The 19,976-nt window shown below is 40.0% G+C and overlaps 4 protein-coding genes across 10 annotated transcripts in view; 2 read left to right on the top strand and 2 right to left on the bottom strand.

Annotated features, from left to right (window-relative positions):
- The first annotated feature begins 386 nt into the window (after positions 1–386).
- Positions 387–19,976, top strand: part of LOC131000296 (single-stranded DNA-binding protein, mitochondrial-like) — a 130,013-nt gene continuing 110,423 nt past the window's right edge. The window contains exon 1 of the mRNA XM_057926138.1: positions 387–1,225. Within this exon, the coding sequence (XP_057782121.1) occupies positions 442–1,080 (639 nt within the window). The 5' untranslated portion in view covers positions 387–441 and the 3' untranslated portion in view covers positions 1,081–1,225. The remainder of the gene's footprint in view (positions 1,226–19,976) is intronic.
- LOC131000293 (probable diphthine methyl ester synthase) lies at positions 942–5,979 on the top strand. 4 transcript variants are annotated; one of them, XM_057926132.1, is made up of 8 exons: positions 942–1,081; positions 3,417–3,647; positions 4,025–4,250; positions 4,343–4,467; positions 4,714–4,943; positions 5,034–5,073; positions 5,165–5,256; positions 5,709–5,979. In XM_057926132.1, the coding sequence occupies exons 3-8, from the start codon at positions 4,101–4,103 to the stop codon at positions 5,897–5,899; spliced, it is 828 nt and encodes a 275-aa protein (XP_057782115.1). In that variant the 5' UTR covers positions 942–1,081; positions 3,417–3,647; positions 4,025–4,100; the 3' UTR covers positions 5,900–5,979. The 4 variants fall into 4 exon arrangements, with proteins under 4 accessions (XP_057782115.1, XP_057782116.1, XP_057782117.1 ...); XM_057926133.1 differs by having other exon boundaries at positions 3,922–4,250; XM_057926134.1 differs by having other exon boundaries at positions 3,911–4,250.
- LOC130997983 (uncharacterized) lies at positions 1,415–2,629 on the bottom strand. The gene is made up of 3 exons (XM_057923421.1): positions 2,582–2,629; positions 2,155–2,352; positions 1,415–1,989 (listed from the first exon to the last, which is right to left on the bottom strand). The coding sequence occupies exons 1-3, from the start codon at positions 2,627–2,629 to the stop codon at positions 1,525–1,527; spliced, it is 711 nt and encodes a 236-aa protein (XP_057779404.1). The 3' UTR covers positions 1,415–1,524.
- On the bottom strand, positions 5,713–14,472 carry LOC131000281 (indole-3-acetaldehyde oxidase-like). Of its 4 annotated transcripts, XR_009093701.1 has the most exons (12): positions 14,445–14,472; positions 11,110–12,687; positions 10,757–11,016; positions 10,441–10,665; positions 10,026–10,244; positions 8,999–9,964; positions 8,828–8,923; positions 8,618–8,716; positions 8,345–8,534; positions 7,984–8,254; positions 7,132–7,364; positions 5,713–5,852 (listed from the first exon to the last, which is right to left on the bottom strand). XR_009093701.1 is itself a non-coding variant. In XM_057926108.1 (10 exons), the coding sequence occupies exons 2-10, from the start codon at positions 12,458–12,460 to the stop codon at positions 8,037–8,039; spliced, it is 3,624 nt and encodes a 1,207-aa protein (XP_057782091.1). In that variant the 5' UTR covers positions 12,461–12,687; positions 14,445–14,472; the 3' UTR covers positions 7,834–8,036. The 4 variants fall into 4 exon arrangements, 1 of the variants encoding a protein (XP_057782091.1); XR_009093700.1 differs by lacking the exon at positions 5,713–5,852 and having other exon boundaries at positions 6,956–7,364; XR_009093702.1 differs by lacking the exon at positions 5,713–5,852 and having other exon boundaries at positions 6,956–7,352.

Raw genomic sequence — 19,976 nt, 5'->3', positions numbered from 1 at the left:
AGATTATGATGTTATTTTTTAAACTAGAACAATTATTTTATATATATATACATACACATATACTATTACATTATGTTATTTTAGTGAAATTATATTTTTCGTGAGAATTATTATAATTAATACACTCATTAAAATTAATGCACTCAGAAAAAAAAAATGATTCCTCTAAAATTTAAACTCAGACATCTATCGTAAATCATGATTCTCGATTATTATTTTATTTAGTAATTAATAATTATTATTTGAATCTCTCCCTGTATATGTATATTTGTGCTATTTTTGGTATGCTCCTTTTTTAAAAATTGAGACATAGTATTAATTATGCAAACATATGTTGATACCCTTTCCAAGAGTATTTTTTTAGTACTATTACTCAAAAGTTGAGTGCTGAACCTGTTCCGCTAAACCTCAGTAGGGTTTTGAAGCTTCGATAGCAATTCCATGGCGTCTTCTCTCTCTAGAAAACTGTCCGCTGCCATTCTCTCAAGGCACACGCCACTCTCTTCACTATCAAACACATCTCTCTCTTTCTGCACCAAAAGTCTCTCCTCCCCAGATTCCGATTCCGAGTCAGGCTCACCCCATCCCACCCCCGATTCCCCCCCTCCTAACCAGCAGCGCGCTAACGCCGATCGACCCCTCGAAGACGGTTTGGACCTCGGCATTTACAAGGCGATATTGGTGGGGCAGGTCGGGCAGGCGCCGATTCAGAAGCGCCTGCGGAGCGGGAAAACTGTAACCCTAATCTCACTCGGAACGGGCGGCATCCGCAACAATCGGAGGCCGTTGGACAACGAGGATCCGCGTGATTACGCCAATCGCTGCGCGGTGCAGTGGCACAGGGTCTCCGTTTATCCGGAGAGATTGGGCGAGCTCGCCGCGAAGAATCTTGCCCCCGGTTCTACATTGTACGTGGAAGGGAGCCTCGAGACTAAAATATTCAATGATCCGATCACTGGCCTTGTCCGTCGAATCAGAGAGGTTGCTGTGCGTCGCAATGGGAGAATTTTGGTTCTGGGAAACGGTGGTGAAGCTGCGCAGTTTTCAAGGACTGATATGGCTGGCGTTGGATATTACTGAGGTGCTTTTCTTTACTTTGCTTGTCTAGAATGCTTATGTGATCTGATCGCAATGCTTTAGGAAGTAGAGGAATTAGTAGTTGGATTTGGTGTTGGCCATGAACTGCCCTTTTATTTATCTTTATGCCATAATGTTCATGTATGTGGTATTTGTCCGTTTTTCAAGTTCCACAATACAGTGCTACGGTACATTTGAAGAATTTGTCGATTTTTGTTCGCCTAGTTTGTTCTTGATTATATTGGTTGTTACCTTGATCTCAATATTATTATCCTGAGAATGTGATAACTATTAGTGCTATGCATATCTCGGAAATTGAATTTCCTGGGCTACAACTCAGAGGCAGCGCCTTTTGTATGAGTTATGCATATTGTGAATGTGTTCTGATGCAGAGGATTGCATTTACTGCATTGATGCTAGTTATACTAAGTAAGTATTACTAAAGATTTAGGTCCCTTGCCTATGATTAGTCGTCAAAGCAAATCCGAATGGGAACAGAGGATCATAATGTGGATCACCTGCATTCATGGGGAGCTGGTTGACTGATTTGAACCAAGTCCTAGGAAGTTTTCCAGTGAAACCATATTGACCAAATAGGACATCAGCTACACCTTGGCCTTCTGTTCCTGGCAGCCATGCTGCCACAAGTGCGTCTATCTTGTCAAGGTAGGGCTTAATTGTAACCGGACGTCCAGATATGACCACAACCCCGCAGACATTGCTGATAGCACTTGGACCTGGTTCAATTATAGTTAGATTTTTGCTATCTCCATATTCCTCAGCATATGGCACCTCACCCACAACACATATGGTAGGGTTTTCAATGTGGACAACTTGAGTAGAAGGGTCTACTGTCTTTCTGATAGGATTTAAGACTGTAGTTCCTGAAAATGCAGATAAACGAGAAATCAGCTACATTTACTACTTTCAGTACAACTTTGTTATTTGTAAAGATGTTCTTTGCTGAAGGCTATATTGCTGTTTTGGTAAGGAAAGCTATGCATATTAGAAAGAGTGGAAATTCATCTAATCTGTGGAAAACTAGTTTGAATTTCATTGAGGGTATTGAAGCTATACCAAGTATGAGATAATTGCCTTTGACACCCGGCCCTGCCATTTAACTGTCCAGCCTCCACATTGATATCCAAGATTATCTGCATGAGTTCCTGCAACTAGTACTTTGTGGGCATCCTTTTTAAGGGGGAGCAAGGGCTGATTTGCAGATTTACCATTTTTCAGAAGCACTAGTGACCTCCTCACTGCTTCCCGATGATTCTTTCCAAAGAGTAGAATTGCGATGACAGTAGACAGTTGCAGGAAGGTTTATGAGTAAATTTGTGAGATGGTATACCTGGCTCTGCCAAGTTGGTCTACCAAGCTAAGATCGGCCAAAGGGTTTTCAAAGAGACTAATGTTGTTCTTCACTTGGTAGGTCAGATCGTCCATGAATTCTGTAAATAGTATATTAGATTAGATAGAAGGATGACCAGAAATTTGAGGAAACCTGGTTAGCATGCATTTTCTTGATAGGGATTCCCAGAAACAGCGCCATTTTCACCAAATCTTCACTTTCACATTCTACTTTTCACTACCTAATGCATATTCGATTTTCCTACTTTCTCATGAGAGAGCCTTTTCTATAACTTGGAGCCAAACAAGTTTGTACTCGTCAGTCTGTCACATGTTTTTAAGAAATTGGTTGAGCGTGGGTGAGTGAGATAAAGGGTCTCATTTTTATTGTGAGATATATCTATGTAAAATTACTCATTGAATCGAATAATTTTTTTACATAACTATGTAAAATTACTCATTTACTTTACATTTTTCATACATTATAATTTATTAAATAACAAACTACTGATTTAATTTTAAAATATAAATTACAATTTATTTAATTCGGTAAAAAAAAATTATGTAAAATAGATGTCATAGATAAAATTAGCTCTAATAGATAAGAAAAAAAAATCAAAAAAGGTATGTTCCTCAAAAAAAAATAAAAAAAAATCAGAAAAGGTACATGAACAAAAATTCCTATTATTCAATAACCCATTATAGGAATCAACAACCTTAATATGATAATTGTGAACTCTTAATTGAATTATTATTTCTAAATTAAAAGCAAAACTGTTACTAAATAAGCAACACATATTTAAAAAATTAATTAGATTTAACCCAAAAAAATATGGAAGAAATAAAAAAGAAAAGATCGATAATTTCCCAAATTAAAATTACATGAATTAAATAAACTAAACGAATAGCCCAAAAACAAAATTACATAGTTGGTAGCGCCGCTTCTTTCTTCTCTCTCTTCTCACTCTCGTCTCCTCTCTCTCTTGCAGTCTTGGCAGCGCCGCTTTCTGTCTCTCTCACTCACTCTCTCTCTCTCGTCTCCGGCCTCTCCGTGCCGCCGCCCTCGCCGGCTTGCTCAACCCTCTCGTCTTCCAGTTTCTCTCATTTCCTCTTTCAGTGCGCCGCCGCCCTCCCAGACTCTCCCAGTCTTCCTCGTCGCCCCGCCTCCTCCGTCCCTGACGCCTGCGTTCGCAGCAGCAGCAGTAGCTTCTGTCCAACAGGTAAAGCCAAAAACAAAGGATTCCGCTTCTTCTTCACAATAGCTTTTTATTCAACGTTTGTTTCTCTTCAATCCGCTGTCGTGAGATTTGCAAGTTTGTCTATTTTTGTGAAGGTAGAATAATAGATCTGAAAAACTGCTTTGAAGAAATTTTTGAATTGAACATGTATTTATAGCCATTATCTTCATCTAGAAAAGAGTGATTAACTTATGTGTATTAACTGCAAGTTTTAGCAATACCCAATAGTTATTTATGCATTACAGATTTCCAACAGATATATTGCTGCACTCTATTGGCGGGAAAATGGCTAAGTATGGATGCATTTGGCTTTTATTTATATATAGATATATAGATAACAAAATCCTGGGTTTATCTAGGGTTCGTCTTTGAGAGTTGGGACCTCCCAAAATTACACCAACACTGCACAAAAGAAAAATCCCCAAAAAGGCGAGGATGTTATACATAATTGGATTAGGGTTAGGAGATGAGAAAGACATCACACTAAGAGGGCTCGAGGCAATCAAGAAATGCAGTAAAGTTTATATGGAGGCCTACACTTCTCTCCTCTCCTTCGGCATCACCTCCGATGGCCTCTCGAAATTGGTGGGCCTTTGTTAATTTCTCCTTTTGTTTATCTTTTCAATTTTTTTGTGTTAATTGTGCAAGAAAGTTTGGATCTTTATGAATGTTTGCAGGAAAAGGTTTATGGGAGACCTATAATTGTCTCAGACAGGGAAATGGTTGAGGAGAAGGCAGATGACATGCTGTTAGAAGCTCAGGTTTCTGATGTGGCATTTCTGGTCGTTGGAGACCCTTTTGGGTATTTTATTTATTTTCCATATCTCCAATTTCTGATTGTATACTAATTTAGATTATATAGTTGGATAATATATGCTGGTTTTTAATTGTGTTGATAGATTGTGTAGTTTGGGTTAGAAGGAAAGGGTGATGGAGGTTTAGCTGCAACTATAGTTGTTTGTCATTGGCTGATGATTATGTTTGAGCATTTTTGAGTTCATTGGGGCATTTTTGCATTGGTTTCAATTGTTATGGGCATTGTTTGCAGAGCAACGACACATTCTGATCTCGTTGTCCGGGCAAAGAAGTTGGGAGTGGATATTAAGGTTGTGCACAATGCCTCAGTTATGAATGCCATTGGTGTTTGTGGCTTGCAGCTATATCGTTATGGAGAGACGATCTCAATCCCGTTTTTCACTGAAACTTGGAAGCCTGATAGCTTTTACGATAAGATTAAAAGAAATCGGGAACTTGGATTGCATACCCTTTGCCTTTTAGGTAATGTTGATATTTTGCTGCTGCTTAGATCATTAGAGACTTGTAAGATATCCTAAAATGTGCACTGATTGCATATGTTGCAATTTGCAGATATAAAGGTGAAGGAGCCTTCACTAGAGTCACTATGCAGGTTAGCTATTGATATGTGTTCTCGTGTAAACCTTAACATTGTCATTAGTTTGGAATTTATAGTATAACTTTTTGACTGTATGGCATTTCAGAGGTAAAAAGGTTTACGAGCCACCAAGGTTTATGACGATAAACACAGCAATAGAACAGCTCTTGGAGGTGGTGCAGAACCACCACGATTCAGGTAGTATGAATGTGCATTTCAGCGTGTTTGGATTTTTCGTATTTTCATGAGTAGACGTATAAGTGATCAGTTTCATTAGCTTGATATAAACTGCCCAATTTGGAACCAAGTGTTTATTTGATTTTGTTGTGAGGAGGTGCGTGATCAGATGTCAAAGTGGTGTATTACTTGATACTTTGTAGATAATTGTTGAGTTGAGAACTCCTAGTGACATTTTGATGCTCAACTAGATTATAAATTTGACATATTATAAACTGATGCAAATGTTTGGGGTGGGTGATATTGACACTAGTTTATTTCTAGTCTCTTTCACTGGTTTTATACATTAGACTAAAAGAAAAGCAATCATATTCACATTAGTGAAATATGCTTCTTGTGATCATCTCAGAAAGTTGGGTTATTTAATTTGAACTAATTGACGTGTTGTTGTAAATGCCCTTTTCATATTTCAGCTTACAACGAAGACACGACGTGTGTTGGATTGGCGCGGGTGGGTTGTGAAGATCAGATGATAGTTGCAGGTTCCATGAAGCAGCTCTTGACGATAGACTTTGGCCCCCCTTTGCATTGCCTTGTGATTGTGGGTGATACTCACCCTGTAGAACAAGAGATGCTCCACTTTTATCAAATCAACAATAGTTGAAAGTAGCTTTTTTTTTAGGATTGTATGATGGGTCAATTTTGTTATATAATTCAAAATGTGAATTCAATTTTTGTTGGAAATCTCTTATCATTCAGTACTAACAATATAGAATGTGATTATCAACATTAAGGGCCTGTTTGATATGGGTTTATAGGTAGGATAAATTAAATTAATACAGATTAGTGTGATGTTTGATATCATGTGTAGTTAATATGGTCAACTCTTACTTAATCCTAATTTTCCATGCTATTTTGTGGGATTAACTCATACTAATAATCCGCCCACCCCCCCTCGAATAAATTTAATACTGAGAAGTTGGATAAAAATTCTGCTACCCTTTCTCACGCATATCGATACAAATGCCCAAGTAATGGTGGACACGCGTGATATTTTTAAAATTATGTGAGGATAGTTTTGGTATTAAATAATATAATCCAACATAATCCTATAGATATCAAACATAATATAGGATTAAGTAGCCATGATATCAAACACCCATGAAATAATATAAATCCACACTAATCCACACTAATTTCTCAAGATAATTTTAAAATCGGATGTTCAAACTATAGGGAAGCTTTAGCTCCAACGCACTAACACAGACTTAGTTGTTCATGGCTTGACGTCTGACGACAAAATGGACAATCCGAAAGCTTAATTCAACAATGATTTTTCAAAATTTCTCAATCAATTTTGGATTAAACATTAAATGAATATTCAACGTCTAAAATCTCAGCTCCAAACATGTGCTATAAGCCTATAAGTTAAAAGAATACTCCATCCGTTCCAAACGAAATGGCCTATTTCTTTTCGGCACGTAGATTAAGAAATGTGTATAAAGTGAAATGGCCTATTTCTTTTCGGCACGTAGATTAAGAAATGTGTATAAAGTAGATAAAGTGGGTTGGTGGAAATTATTTAAATATTAAGTGTAGAGAGAGAGTGTATTGCCAAAAAAGGAAACAAGACATTTCGTTTGGGACAGCCCAAAAAGGAAAACAGGACATTTCGTTTGGGACGGAGGGAGTATAATTTACTACAATTATGGCCCCCATATTGAGATTTAATTTGTAATTATCTCTATTGCATTTTTATTTCTCCCACACCATCATTACATATTTACATTGGCGTGTATAAAAGAAGATAATTATTACTATATCATTTTAAAGACATGAATATTGTAGCTAGGGATGTTGGTTGATCAAATTAATAAAGAAAGAAAAAAGAATTACCAATGAAATATTTGTTTTCTTCCCAATCTTTTCTTCAAGGCTCATTCTCTTCATCAAGTCTTTGATTCTTGCAATCAATGGCTGTTTTGGGTCTTTGTATTTCACACATTCTTTTTCTGCTGTTGCTTCTGTAACTACTAGCACCAATACCACCATTCTCATCATCTTCATACCGATCATTACCTTTGTTGTTGTTGCTGTAAACTTCTTTACCCTCACCTCTGCAACACAACCTATATTCAACAAATAATGTGTAATAAATTGTGTCTGGAAAAGAGAATAAATCAAGTAATACCTCAAGTTGCACTCAAGAGTGTAGAGAGAAATATGGAAGATATTTATGTTGTGTCAGTGAACAGTCATGCATTCTTGGGGGTTAGATTTTGTTAAGTGTGTTGTTTCTTGCTTTCAATCATCATTAAACTGCACATTTACATTTTGCAATTATGAATTGCCAAAGATAATTCTTATCCTAGGATTCCCAATTCCTTATCATTTAGATTTTTACCTAATCATGTACATTTTTTTTATACTAACACTACCTCTACAAATTATATCTTTATTCCACTTACAACAACTTTATTAAAATTCGTTACGAGAGTTCAAGAGTTCGAGAATTTGAGAATTTTTTGCAGTAATTCCAGTAACTTTGTGTGTTAAAATCTTTGGATATTTATAGGACTATCAACTACAATTTACATATTTTAACAGTCCACTCTATTATATTAGTGGAAATTTTGGGCTTACAATTTCCTAGTGACTATGAACTACAATCAACCTGTATTCAAGATTCACACAACGCGAACATATTGAAACTAGCGCGCATCACACATTATTCATCAACATATTTACCTATAGAAGCTGATGACGACGACGAGGCCAGACGAAGCAATGGCGACGCAGCTTCATGAAGGAGCAAGCAAGTTGCGCAAGTAGGCCTCGACATAATCGAGGCCGCAGTATTGCTTAACGACGGGCAAAGTAGCCGGAACATCGAGTTGGAAATCGGAATCAGTCCCTTGCGTGGCTCCCCAAGCTTTGAGCTGTTTTCTAGCCTCAACCACAGCTGCTCTTGTAGCACAGTACACAGAAACTGCCAGAAGCAAAGGAGGTTCGCCACTAGCTGCACGCAGCCAAGATACATATATGCATTATGATTTATGTGACAACAACACACAAAGCCATCGCTATTAAAATTCAAATACTACATTACCCTTAGACGAGAGCACGCGGCCTGGGTGACGTCCGCTGTTGAGCACCTCAGCATTGAACTGCTTGGGAATGTTGTCGAGGCTCGGGATCTTGTAAGTCCAAGTGCTGTTTGTAGTGACTAGTCCCTCTTCATTAGTCAAGTATTCTTCAAGCATGAAAAAACCCACTCCTTGAATGAAAGATCCTTCAATCTGTATATATATATATGTACCAAATTCATATAGATAGGATGAATTGCATTTATCTACATAAGTTAATGACACCACTTTCTCACCTGTCCCAAATCAACAGCAGGGTTCAAGCTCTGCCCACAATCGTAGATGATATCTGTTCTCAGTATAGATTTTTCGCCTGTGAGGACGCATATCTCCACCTGCAACCAAAACAAACTCGTTTGAATCATGACCAAGTTAGTAATTTTTCATATTTACTTGATATATAGCTCAGTTGATTAGAGTTTGTGCACGCAACCAGCAAACGTTACCTCGCTTACTGCAGCACCGTAGTTCAAGTATTTTGTAGAACTAGGCTCAGGAACAAAGTAGGAATTTGCTGCCAAATTTATAGACTGATTACGTGCCTGCAAAATTCAGATCACAACACATTATCAATATTTGGATGGAAAATGTTGGCAAAAACTGAGGGAATAACAGACCTCAAGAATCAGATCATTCCATTGGACTGAACCCTGTTGCTCTTGCAGCGATGTGGCAAGAGGGCTTAACCTTTCAACTAAAACATTACAGCATTCGATCACAGCTGCGCAGCATGCTTCAGACGTGGTACTTCCGGCAGTTAAGCCTCCTTGTACTAGGCTCAACGTGTCTGACTGTACAACTCGAACTTTTTCAAGTAGGTCGTCCGTTCCATCACATTGGATCAAGCCGAGAGCATAGGCAGTCGCTTGTTTAACCTTTGTCCAAAGCCCTTGCCCCATCTCTATGCCTCCAACTTCTACAACGACAGATCCATCATTAAGGATGCTTACTTTCCCCGGGAACCCACTCACTACCACTTCATACACAACCGGCACGCAAGAAATGCCTCTTTTGCGCCACATGTTAGAACGATTAAACTGCTGTACCGATGCAATCCTCTCCATATAGCACGATGATTTAACCAACTGATCCCAAATACGAGGCAGAGTGTACTCCGAGAAGTCCCCAGCAGCATCAGCATAGAACAGTTGCAGGCTCTCGTGTGTGTGAAAATTGATTTCTCTGACTGAGAAGGGCTCCATTGACAGCACAGACGCGACGCGCTCTATTATAGCTTCAGCGATGAAACTCCCCTGCACGTCGCCTGGGGCCCGCACCATTGATTTGCTGGTATTGTTGGTCTTGCATAGTTTTATGTCGAAAGAGAGAGCTCCCCAGTTGTACTTTTTCACTCCTGCAACTATCATGTGTGGGATGAAGGGGCTGAAGTCTATAAAGAAGCCTGCATCAATAAGTATGTCGAGGTGAAGTGCTGTCATCTTGCCATTGGACTTGAATCCAACGCTGTAGGTTATCTTCATAGGATGTCTCCCACCTGCGATTATCATGTCAGTGTTTCGATCTATATAGCTTCTGACTGGTCGCCGTAGTTTTTGAGCTGCAAGTGCACATGCTGTAGCTACCTGAAAACACAACATTCATGAGAGATAGACAGACAAGAGAGGGATCAATGATCACACTCACCTTCATTGCTCGTTGACACTTTCCACCGAAGCCTCCACCTAGTCGTCTTGTAATAACACGAACATTGTGCTCGGGGACACCAAGACATCGTGCAATGGAAATTTGAGTAAACTCAGGGGATTGGACTGCACTATAGACCACCATGCAGTTGTCTTCATCTGGGATCGCAAGCGCTGTTTGCGTCTCCATGTAGAAGTAGTATTGAGAACCAAGTATGATCTGAATGTCAAGATCAGCAAATAATGACAGAACTATGATGAGTATGCAGTAGATTTGTCTTACAGTTTAAGTTGATGAATTTTCAAATTGTGAGAGTTAGAAAAGCACTTTTAGCTTATGACAACATGTCTAACTATGGTGACTTAAGATTTTTCATTTAGAATAAACAACAACAAAAATGAGCAATTGATAGTACCTCTGCAGAGAGAATCTTGTGATCAGCTTCAGCCATTCCTTTGGAGAAATCACCAATCACTTCCGTCTTTAAGTAAGGTTCGTAACGAGGAGGAGGAGGATCGAAGAAACTTGAGTTTTCGACAGCATCTTCAACGGTCAAGATTGGTGGATCTAAGCCTTCTGTCTCATAATCCACTTGAGCCATTCTTGCAGCAAGGTTGGCTTCCTTTTGTCTATCTGCAACCTAAAGAATATAACAAGGCAAAGTCAGAGAAACATCTGGTTACAATTAGTACAAATAACCAAACTTCTAATATACGAGAAGTTCCAAATACCACAAATGCGATTATATCACCAGCAAACCCGGTCGTATCACCAGCAAACAAATATTCAGATCCACAGAAGGCCGTGGCTCCTATATTTTCTCCTCCTTCGGGGATGTCTTTGGCAGAGATAACATCAACAATTCCACTCGGTTTTGGGACACTCTCGAAGGAGACACCCTTCACTCGAGCTAGAGGCTTCGTGCTACAAATAAGTGCTCCGTGCAGACAATGTGGAGGCGAAGGAATGTCATCGACATACACAGCTTCACCTGCATATTCATTCGTATAAACAACAAGACGAACAGATTTAACAAAACGCCGTTTAGTCCAAAAGCATACACACGAAAAAGATCAGAACAAACCAGAAGCTTGGATGACAGCTCCAGCTTTGGGGATAGGCTCACCAACAGGATAGTAATCACTAGACTCAACAGACTGTTTTGCAGATGAGACCAATGCAGCTACCTCCGACAGTGAGCCACCAAATGTGGGAGAAGAAACATCAACAAACGTAGTGAGAAACGAAAACAAGAAACTCGCTGCTAAGCTCTTCCTGTAAGCAGGATACGACGTTCCATCTTCAGGTTCAACAGCACGTTTCACCAATGTAAGTGCTTCATACAAAACTTCAACAGTTAGTGTTTTCCCTGCCAGATACTCCTCCACTTCCCTAGCCCTCGTCGCGTGGTCTATCCCATAAGCGCCAAAAGCCAGCCGAGCATAGTTCACAACACCACCACCACCCTCTTTAAAGCTAACATCAGCCAAGAAAGCAGCATTCAAGTATGGCAATGCATTCCCAAGCGGCCTTGGTGCAGCTCGGTAGGTCTCAAACCCCAATCTCGAATCACTCGCACTACAATCCAAGAAAGGAATGTGGACACTCAGGAGCACGTCTTCGGGGGCGAGAGGTGGGCCGTGCAAGAACTCATCCATCGTGATTCTTTCCCGTGCACGGCCTCTCAAAAGAGCTAGAGTCGAGCCCACAGCAAGAAGCAATGTAGCAATATCTGAAGGGAAAGATCTCCTCTGTGCCATCACCAAATTCCCCCCTATGCTGGCTGAGTTCCTGATGAAAATGGAAGCAACCCTCTCCATATGCTCAGCTATCTTCTCCAAGACTAAGCTGGATTTCCCTTCCTCCTTGAGATACGATATAACTCTTGAAATCGGAAAAGCTGCTCCGAATTCAACCCCGGAGGCATCCCTTGTCACCATTGAGAGCTCCGGAATGTACCTAAGATCAATGTATCTGTCATACTTTTCTGTCTCTTTGTAATACCCCGTCCCCGTGTTCCCGACAACTAGCTTGACGGAGGCGCCATCTCCGGTGATCAACAAGCTGCCGAGCTCCTCCAGACTAACCGGAGTGAACCAAGAAAGCCTCTCAGAGTTCAAAATCGACTCACATTCCTCTCGACATTGTTGCACATATGGACAAACATCCTCTTCTGGATTGTACGGTGGCAATTTACTAACCCTAGCTTCGCCCCTTTTCCAGAAAGAGTTGATCCCCAAATCCTCGAGATCTACATCGGCGGCGAAGCTCTTGCAGGCGTCGGCAATGGGGCGGTAGCCGGTGCATCGGCAGAGGTTTCCTGTTATAGCCGTTTGGGCTTGAGAGAGCGTGAGGCTGGAGAATCCGCGGGGGGGCTGCGGCGGCGCGTGAGGAGGAGTTGCGTCGGCGTCGGCGAGCGCTGAGAAAAACGACATGCAGAATCCGGGAGTGCAGAAGCCGCATTGAGAGGCGTGGAATCCGGCAAACCTTTGCTGGATTGGGTGGAAGCCGTCTTTGCTATTTCCGAGGCCTTCGCTTGTGGTGATGGAGAAGCCATTGACGCTGCAGACAAGAGTCAGACAAGAACTCACACTGAAAATCTCTCTTTGCTTAAGCACAGGGTTGAATCTCGACACCACCACCACACAAGCTCCACACCCACCTGCAATTTTTTCAATCGAAGAGAGAATTCATAACATTGCTTCAACACAAATGATGAGCTTTCCATTATTGTTCCATATCCCAAAAAAAAAAAAAAAAACTATTGAAACTGTAATTTGTGCATGCAAAATAATTACCATGTTTCCACACGTCATGGAATCAACTTTGTTGAAAATACGTAATTTTTGAAAATCTCGCACCCTGTGATTCAAACGAATGAGATTCAGTGTACCACTCTTTATGTTCCATTTTCAATTTTATTTATTTTCTTATATATTTTTTCTTCAATTTCAACTTTATATGCTTTAGTTTAATTTTGTGACTATTAACTAGAGTTTATTCTATCAATTTAGGGTATATAATTATTTTTTATCATTTAATTTCACTTTTATTAGTTAATAATAGGTTGATAAATTCAAAATCATGGTATATACTTTTTAAAAAATTTAATTTTTAAAATAAAAATTAAATATAATTCATAGTATCATAATAAATTTTATTTTTATAAAAAAATATTTTTAAAATAATAGATATATGAATAGGACACAGTGGCACACATAAAATTGTGGGATGCTGGATCTCATCTGATTGAAACCCCTAACAAAAATATTTGTTCATTAAAATTATTGATTTGTTCAACATTTTTAAATTTGGCGAAAAAAAAATAATTTCTCCATATAACCTAACACTCTCTCTCTCTCTCTCTCTCTCTCTATATATATATATATATATATATATATATATTAATTCATTAAATATACATTAAAATTCTATATGATTTCCTCTTTTATCTTTTTCTACATATTTAAAAGAATATATCAATTTATTAGATTTACATAAAAATTCTATCTAATTCCATTTTCCATCGCTACATCAAAAAATATGTTTGTGGTTTCGTTTCACTAATTTTATCTTTCATTGCTACATTAATTAAAGTGTATCTTCAGTTTTATATTAACCATAAAAATAAATAAATAAAAAAATAATTATTATTAATTACTGCTCTCGTCCATGAAAATAGGTCTTAAGGAAGAGCGGCAGAAGTTTCAAGTGGACAAGGGGACCCATAAATTTCGAAAAAAAAAAAAAAAGGTACAGAAAATTATTAGTAAGAGAAAGGTCCACACAAATTAGCATGCGATGGGTCCATGAATCATAAATAAAGGATTAGGACATGAGATTATGACTTACTTTCGTCCGTCGACGGAGGGAATACTATCATGAAATTTATTACAAGTATTTAACTCTAATACTCTGTTCATTAATTCAAGGCTTTTTTTTTCTTTTTGGTCCGTCCATCAACTCAAGACCTATCTATTTTTAATAAGTTTTTTTTTCATATTTTAATTGGTGGATCTTAATAAACAATACAGTTTTTCTCCACTCAACTAATAAATAATACATTTTGTGGGTCCATTTCTCCACTCAACTAATAAATAATACATTTTGTGGGTCCATTTCTCCACTCAACCAATAAACAATATATTTAGCGGGTCCCCTTTCTCCACTCAACTAATAAAAATACATTTTTTTTCTTAAAATCTGTCTCGTAGGTCTTGAATTGGAAGACAGAGGGAGTAATTGATTAATGTAAAGTTCATTGATTATGCGTAATGCATACTCTCTGGTAGTAAGGTAAATATATTTTCAAAGAAACATTAAATATATTATCTTAACATGCGAGAAAAATAAAAGTGAATTATCATGAGACGGAGAGAGTAATCAGGATTACGAAACGATGAATGGAGTACGGTATACCTTCGCCGCAGCCGAGCTTGAGGCTCTTGAAAGGGGAAATATCTTACCTACACTTTGGGCAATACACTTCTACGTTGGGATCATGACAAGTGGAAGGTTTTAATTGGTTTTAATTGATGACTTTTCTAAGCTCCAAAACAATATAATGTTGACCCCTTAAAAATGTTTTATTGCATAAAATCCCCACTTACTTTGCACAAAAATCAGAATAACTCTGTAATATTTCATGCACCCCGCGCTTCGCTAAAAATGGTATCAGAGCGGGTTTTTATAGAGGAATTATATAATTTTTAATTTATTTATGATATACCCATGTGGGAGGAGACTCCATTAAAGTTTATGGATCCGGACGAGTGTCCGAGATGTGTACACTACAGGAACTCTCTCCAGAACCTGGAGATAGAAACTAGTCACTTTTTAAGTGATCTCAGGTGGAACAATCGAGTCCTCGTTACCAACATACGACGAGGAGGAGACATCGAGTTTATTCGCGAGGTCATCGCGAGTATCCAATTTTATCATGAACATCTCATGATAATGGCCACGGCCAGAGCAAGGATTGAACGGAACATGGAGGAGGCCCATCAGTCACACGATTGATGGAACAAAAGGACAAGGCGGGAGTAGCTTATCCGAGCTACTACAAGATCGAGCCAGACTCTTCCGACAACGTCAACTTGCGGGAGATTCAGAAAACGGTGGAATATTATGGCAACAAGCTGTATGAACTACCGATGGAGATAAGCAGAATATCACTCAAACAAGAGGAAATCCTTACCCTCTTGCGTGATATCCAGAAAAGAATGGAGGAGATCGAAAGGCGAAAACCATGTTCCGGAAAAATTCGGAATCAATGGTCCAAAGACCCGACGTCTACATCTCTATTCGATGCAAAGCCCAAGGAGTTGCAGCCGGAGGACATAATCCGAATCATGAAAGGCAAATATCATGAATAGCCTTGATAGAATCGGATTAGAAGATCTACAAGAGTTAGCAGAATCTTTTGCTAACCTCAATATGGTTGATCTAAAGATGAACCAAGGAGATGAAGGCCCCAAAATTGAGCCTCAAGGAGAAGAATCGTCAGGAAAAGGGTCAGCCCAAGACGATGCAAGCCAGTTCCAGCGAACCCGACGACGGAGACCTCAGATGCAGAATACTCCGGTTGGAAAGGTCACACTGGAACCAGTCCATCCATATGGATTGATCCTCAACCTTGACGAAGCCAGCTTCAAAGAATGGGAGGGTCTCATCGACGAATGGGCTTCATCATTGAAAGTCGTAATCGCTACAATTGATTACGATAAGAAAGAATTTGCCAGGGTCTTCGAAGCCAGTTTGGCAGGAATGGCAAAACAATACTGGGACAAACTTGAGATCCCAGTAAGGGAAGAAATGTTTAGTGGTACATCCATGTATGACATCATCAAGGAGATTACTAAACAGATTAAAATCCATTTCTTGGGAATGGGTTTTTTCGAAGGATCCGCCGAGGAGAAACGCAAGAAATATCAACAGGCACTTCACAATCTGAGATTGATGGTGCTGGAGCCAAAAGCTCTCGATGAATTTCTGCGCCTTTATACCCTGTATGTTCATATGGGGGAAGTGGAAGATCAGACGGCCATGGACCTATTTTTTCCAAAATTTCCAAGTCCATGGAGAGAGATGCTCATCAAGGAGTATGTTTCACCAGGAGTATATCCACTTGATAGCGCTTCAAGAAGGATGTCTTATGTCCACAAGAAGCTTTCCGAATGGTGCCAGAAGGCAGCGGACCAGAGGAATCTCAAGAGATTGAGGAGACTCAACAAAAGATCCCCATTGATGTGCGACAACATTGATCTTCCAACAGAGATTGGTGCTGAGTTGTTGTATCAAAAGAGGAGCCAAAAGAAACATAGGTACCAACCCTATGAAAGAAAGTCCAGAAGGAGTTCTTGGAAGCCAAGAACTATGTGGACCAGACAGAAGGCACGCTCCTACAAATCAGGCCAACGGAGCGGACCATCAAGAAACCGATTCTCAAATCAAAAGAGAATCCCGGTGAGGAAAACTTTCAGGCGTACCCAAGCCAAAGCAAATGAAAGTTTCAAAGATTGCAACTGCTGGTCGTGCGGGGCAAAGGGGCATATTTCAACCAATTGCCCAGACAACGAGAAAAGGAAGATAAAAAGATTCGAATCCACCCCGGATATCGAAGATGCTATCTACCACCAGAAATTGATACCCGTGTATCAATTCGAAGATATATCCTCTGATGAGAGTATATATGAACAGGAAGAGATCTTTAGTTCTGAGGATTCAGAGATGACCGATGGATCAACCGGAGACGAGTCAGACTAAAGAAGATCACGAGGTCCACCACACCCAGAAGGAGGATCAGAGTGGATTTACCAGCCATTTCCTGATTCCACAAAAAGAAGTGGTGAAGCAGCTCGTGAAAAAACTCAAGAAGGAAACCGAAGAGGTTCAAACATACCAAGGGTTTTCTAACGGGAGATTGAATCGGGTTTTAAATAGCTTGATTCCAACCAAAAGGAAGCATCATGTCTATTTTGGCGTCACAAGCCAAGAAACGGCGCTTCCAATTGAGATCACAAGCAACCAGGTGGAAATCCAGCTGGTTCCAGCCGAAGATATTAGGAAGGATCTCAAGAAAATGAAGCCAGAAGTCGCAAGTACGATGAAATGGATTCATATTGGAGCAATTCAATTGGTACTCAAATCTTCCCTATTCCCAGGGACAGACCAACCAATTGACGTCGCACTTTGCGATAAAAGGGTCAGAGATGCCAGAGAATCAGTTATTGGAGCTTTTTCAGGCAATCTCTATGCCAAGAAGATTATAACCGAGTTCTACCCACAGATCGCTTATAATCTACAAGATTCATCCTTCAGCCGAGCCCTGACTCTTTATCAGGACTACAAAAAGAAGGAGTACATGACAGATGGAAATAGGCCATACTCACTGACTTATCAAGTCTCGTATGCCTTATCAAATTCCCATCATACGGAGTTATTTCTGGGAAAAGAATTTATTGAAATTCCAGAAATATTCAAAGAAGTAGCCAAGGCAGCCCCTCCAAACCGAGTGGAAATTCCCCAAGTCAGGGAAATCGACATCGATGTGGGAGACAAACCGGTGCTGAGCCATACCCAGAGTCTCAGACTGGGAACACCCAGGCTATCATTCCAAGGAAATAGGCTAACTTCAGGGCCTATAACAAGGAGTTTCTCTCATTCCTATGAAAGAAGGGCGATCCAGGAAACACCAGTCCTAGACATGAGGGTCAAATTCAAATGCCCCGAAGGATGGAGACAGGTTTCCACAAGAATTGATACAACATGCATGGAAAACAAGTTTCCTTGTAGCATGTTGTATTATTTGGCGAATCCAGGGGACAACCGATACATCGGAACTCTGGAGGTTGGAGGTTTTGAAATCCAGACCGAAGGCCAAGCCGGACAAGAAGCGGATGTCCTGTTCTTAGGACGAAATTTCCTTGACAAATACAAACCATGGTCATGGAAAGCAGGAGGAATGGAGATCACCATTGGACGCCAAAGAGTGATGATCCAATGACAAGTCCATTCTCGATATACATCTCGGTGGGGATGTTATATGAAGAATTCAAAGCAGAATATTTTGCTGCTTATGTGGATTCAGGAGCAGGAATCTGTACAGCAAAACGAGGAGTCTTTCCAACAGAAGTGGAAGAAGATCTACCTCGAATTGCAGGAAGGGATTTCTCCAAGAAGATTCTACTCTTATCAAAAGGAGTAAAACAAACAGAAATATTGATAGGCGGAGCAGGACAGACACCTTGGTACAAGGTCAAAACTCCACCAATTTATTTCCATGATACCGGAGCAGATATATTATTCGGAAATAATTTTCTGCAAAGCTTCAAGCGGTATATTCAAGACAATGAAGCCAGGAGGCTAGTGTTCACGACCAATTGTGACCACAAGATCATTGTGCAAAGGCTCAATGGAGCTTTTCATCGTTCGATGCCAATCAAATTCCGCAGCAAGCGTGGTGATGATGGCAGACTCCGGAGACCCCAAATGAAGGATCAAAGGAGATTCGGAGAAGTTTTGCTCAAATGCAGAACTGAGGGATTCCCAAATCTCTCCGAAGAGGAAATTCAAATCCTCAAAGTCTCCCTGATATCACTCCGGAGACCCCAAATGAAGGATCAAAGGAGATTCGGAGAAGTTTTGCTCAAATGCAGAACTGAGGGATTCCCAAATCTCTCCGAAGAGGAAATTCAAATCCTCAAAGTCTCCCTGATATCACACCAAGATATCAAGGAAGAAGAACAGGTGTCCATTGCCGACGTCAAAAGGAGAATCCAGAAGTGTTACCATGAGGATCCTTTGGCATGGTGGGACAAGAACCAGCTCAGAGCAACCTTGAAAGTTAAAACTGGAAAGGAGCATGAGTTCGTTAGATACAGACCTATCCTGATGAATACTCAAGATCAACAGGATATAAGGGAAATAATCAAGGAACATCTTGATTTGAAGCTGATCGAACCAGGGAGATCGCCCTACAGCAGTCCTGGATTTCTGGTGAGAAATCATGGGGAGATCAAACGAGGAAAACCAAGATTGGTTATTAATTACAAAGGAATTAATGACATTCTTGAGTTTGACGGATACTTCATCCCAAGCAGAGAACACCTCATCAACTGCATCAGAAGTGCAAAGGTATTCTCGAAGTTTGATTGCAAATCAGGTTTCTACCAGATTCGCATGGAGGAAGGGAGTAAGAAGTTCACAGCCTTCTCAACTCCACAAGGACATTATGTCTGGAATGTCATGCCAATGGGGCTAGCCAATGCGCCTCAGATATTCCAAAGGAAGATGGATAATCTCTTCAAAGATTATTCTTCGTTTATGTTTGTTTACATTGATGATATCCTTATTGCATCAAAAAACATTCATGAACATGTCAGGCATCTGGAGATCTTTGCGGATGTTTGTCAACAAGAAGGACTAGTGCTGTCAGAAAAGAAGGCAGTCATAGCCACCCAGAAGATGGAGTTTCTGGGGATCGAGATCGATGAATCTGGGATAATTCTACAAGATCATATTGTGGAAAAAGTCCAGGGATTTCCGGAGGATCTCAAGGAAAAGAAGCAGCTCCAAAGTTTTCTCGGAGTTGTTAACTTTGCAGGAATGTTCATCAAAAATCTTGCAGAGTATCGGAAAGTCTTCAGTCCATTACTGAAGAAAGATGTTCCATTCATATGGAAAGAGGAGCATCGGGAGGGTATGAAGAAGTTAAAAGAGATTTGTAAAAATCTCCCAAAACTTTCAATACCACAAGATGAGGATGACCTTGTCCTCTATACAGACGCAAGTGATTTCTGGTGGGCAGCCGTGCTCACAAAGATCACCCCCTATGGAGAAGAACATTGCAGATACTGTAGCGGTCTCTTTTCCGATGACGAAGCTGTGCGATGGCACATCAACGAAAAGGAATTCTTTGCAGTGCGAAAGGCGTTTAAAAAATGACCGCTT

The sequence above is a fragment of the Salvia miltiorrhiza genome, chromosome 8, assembly GCF_028751815.1.
Source record: "Salvia miltiorrhiza cultivar Shanhuang (shh) chromosome 8, IMPLAD_Smil_shh, whole genome shotgun sequence".
In the NCBI taxonomy this organism is placed as follows: Eukaryota; Viridiplantae; Streptophyta; class Magnoliopsida; order Lamiales; family Lamiaceae; genus Salvia; species Salvia miltiorrhiza.
Note: the sequence above shows the minus strand (reverse complement) of the source record. Positions and strands in the feature narration are given on the sequence as shown.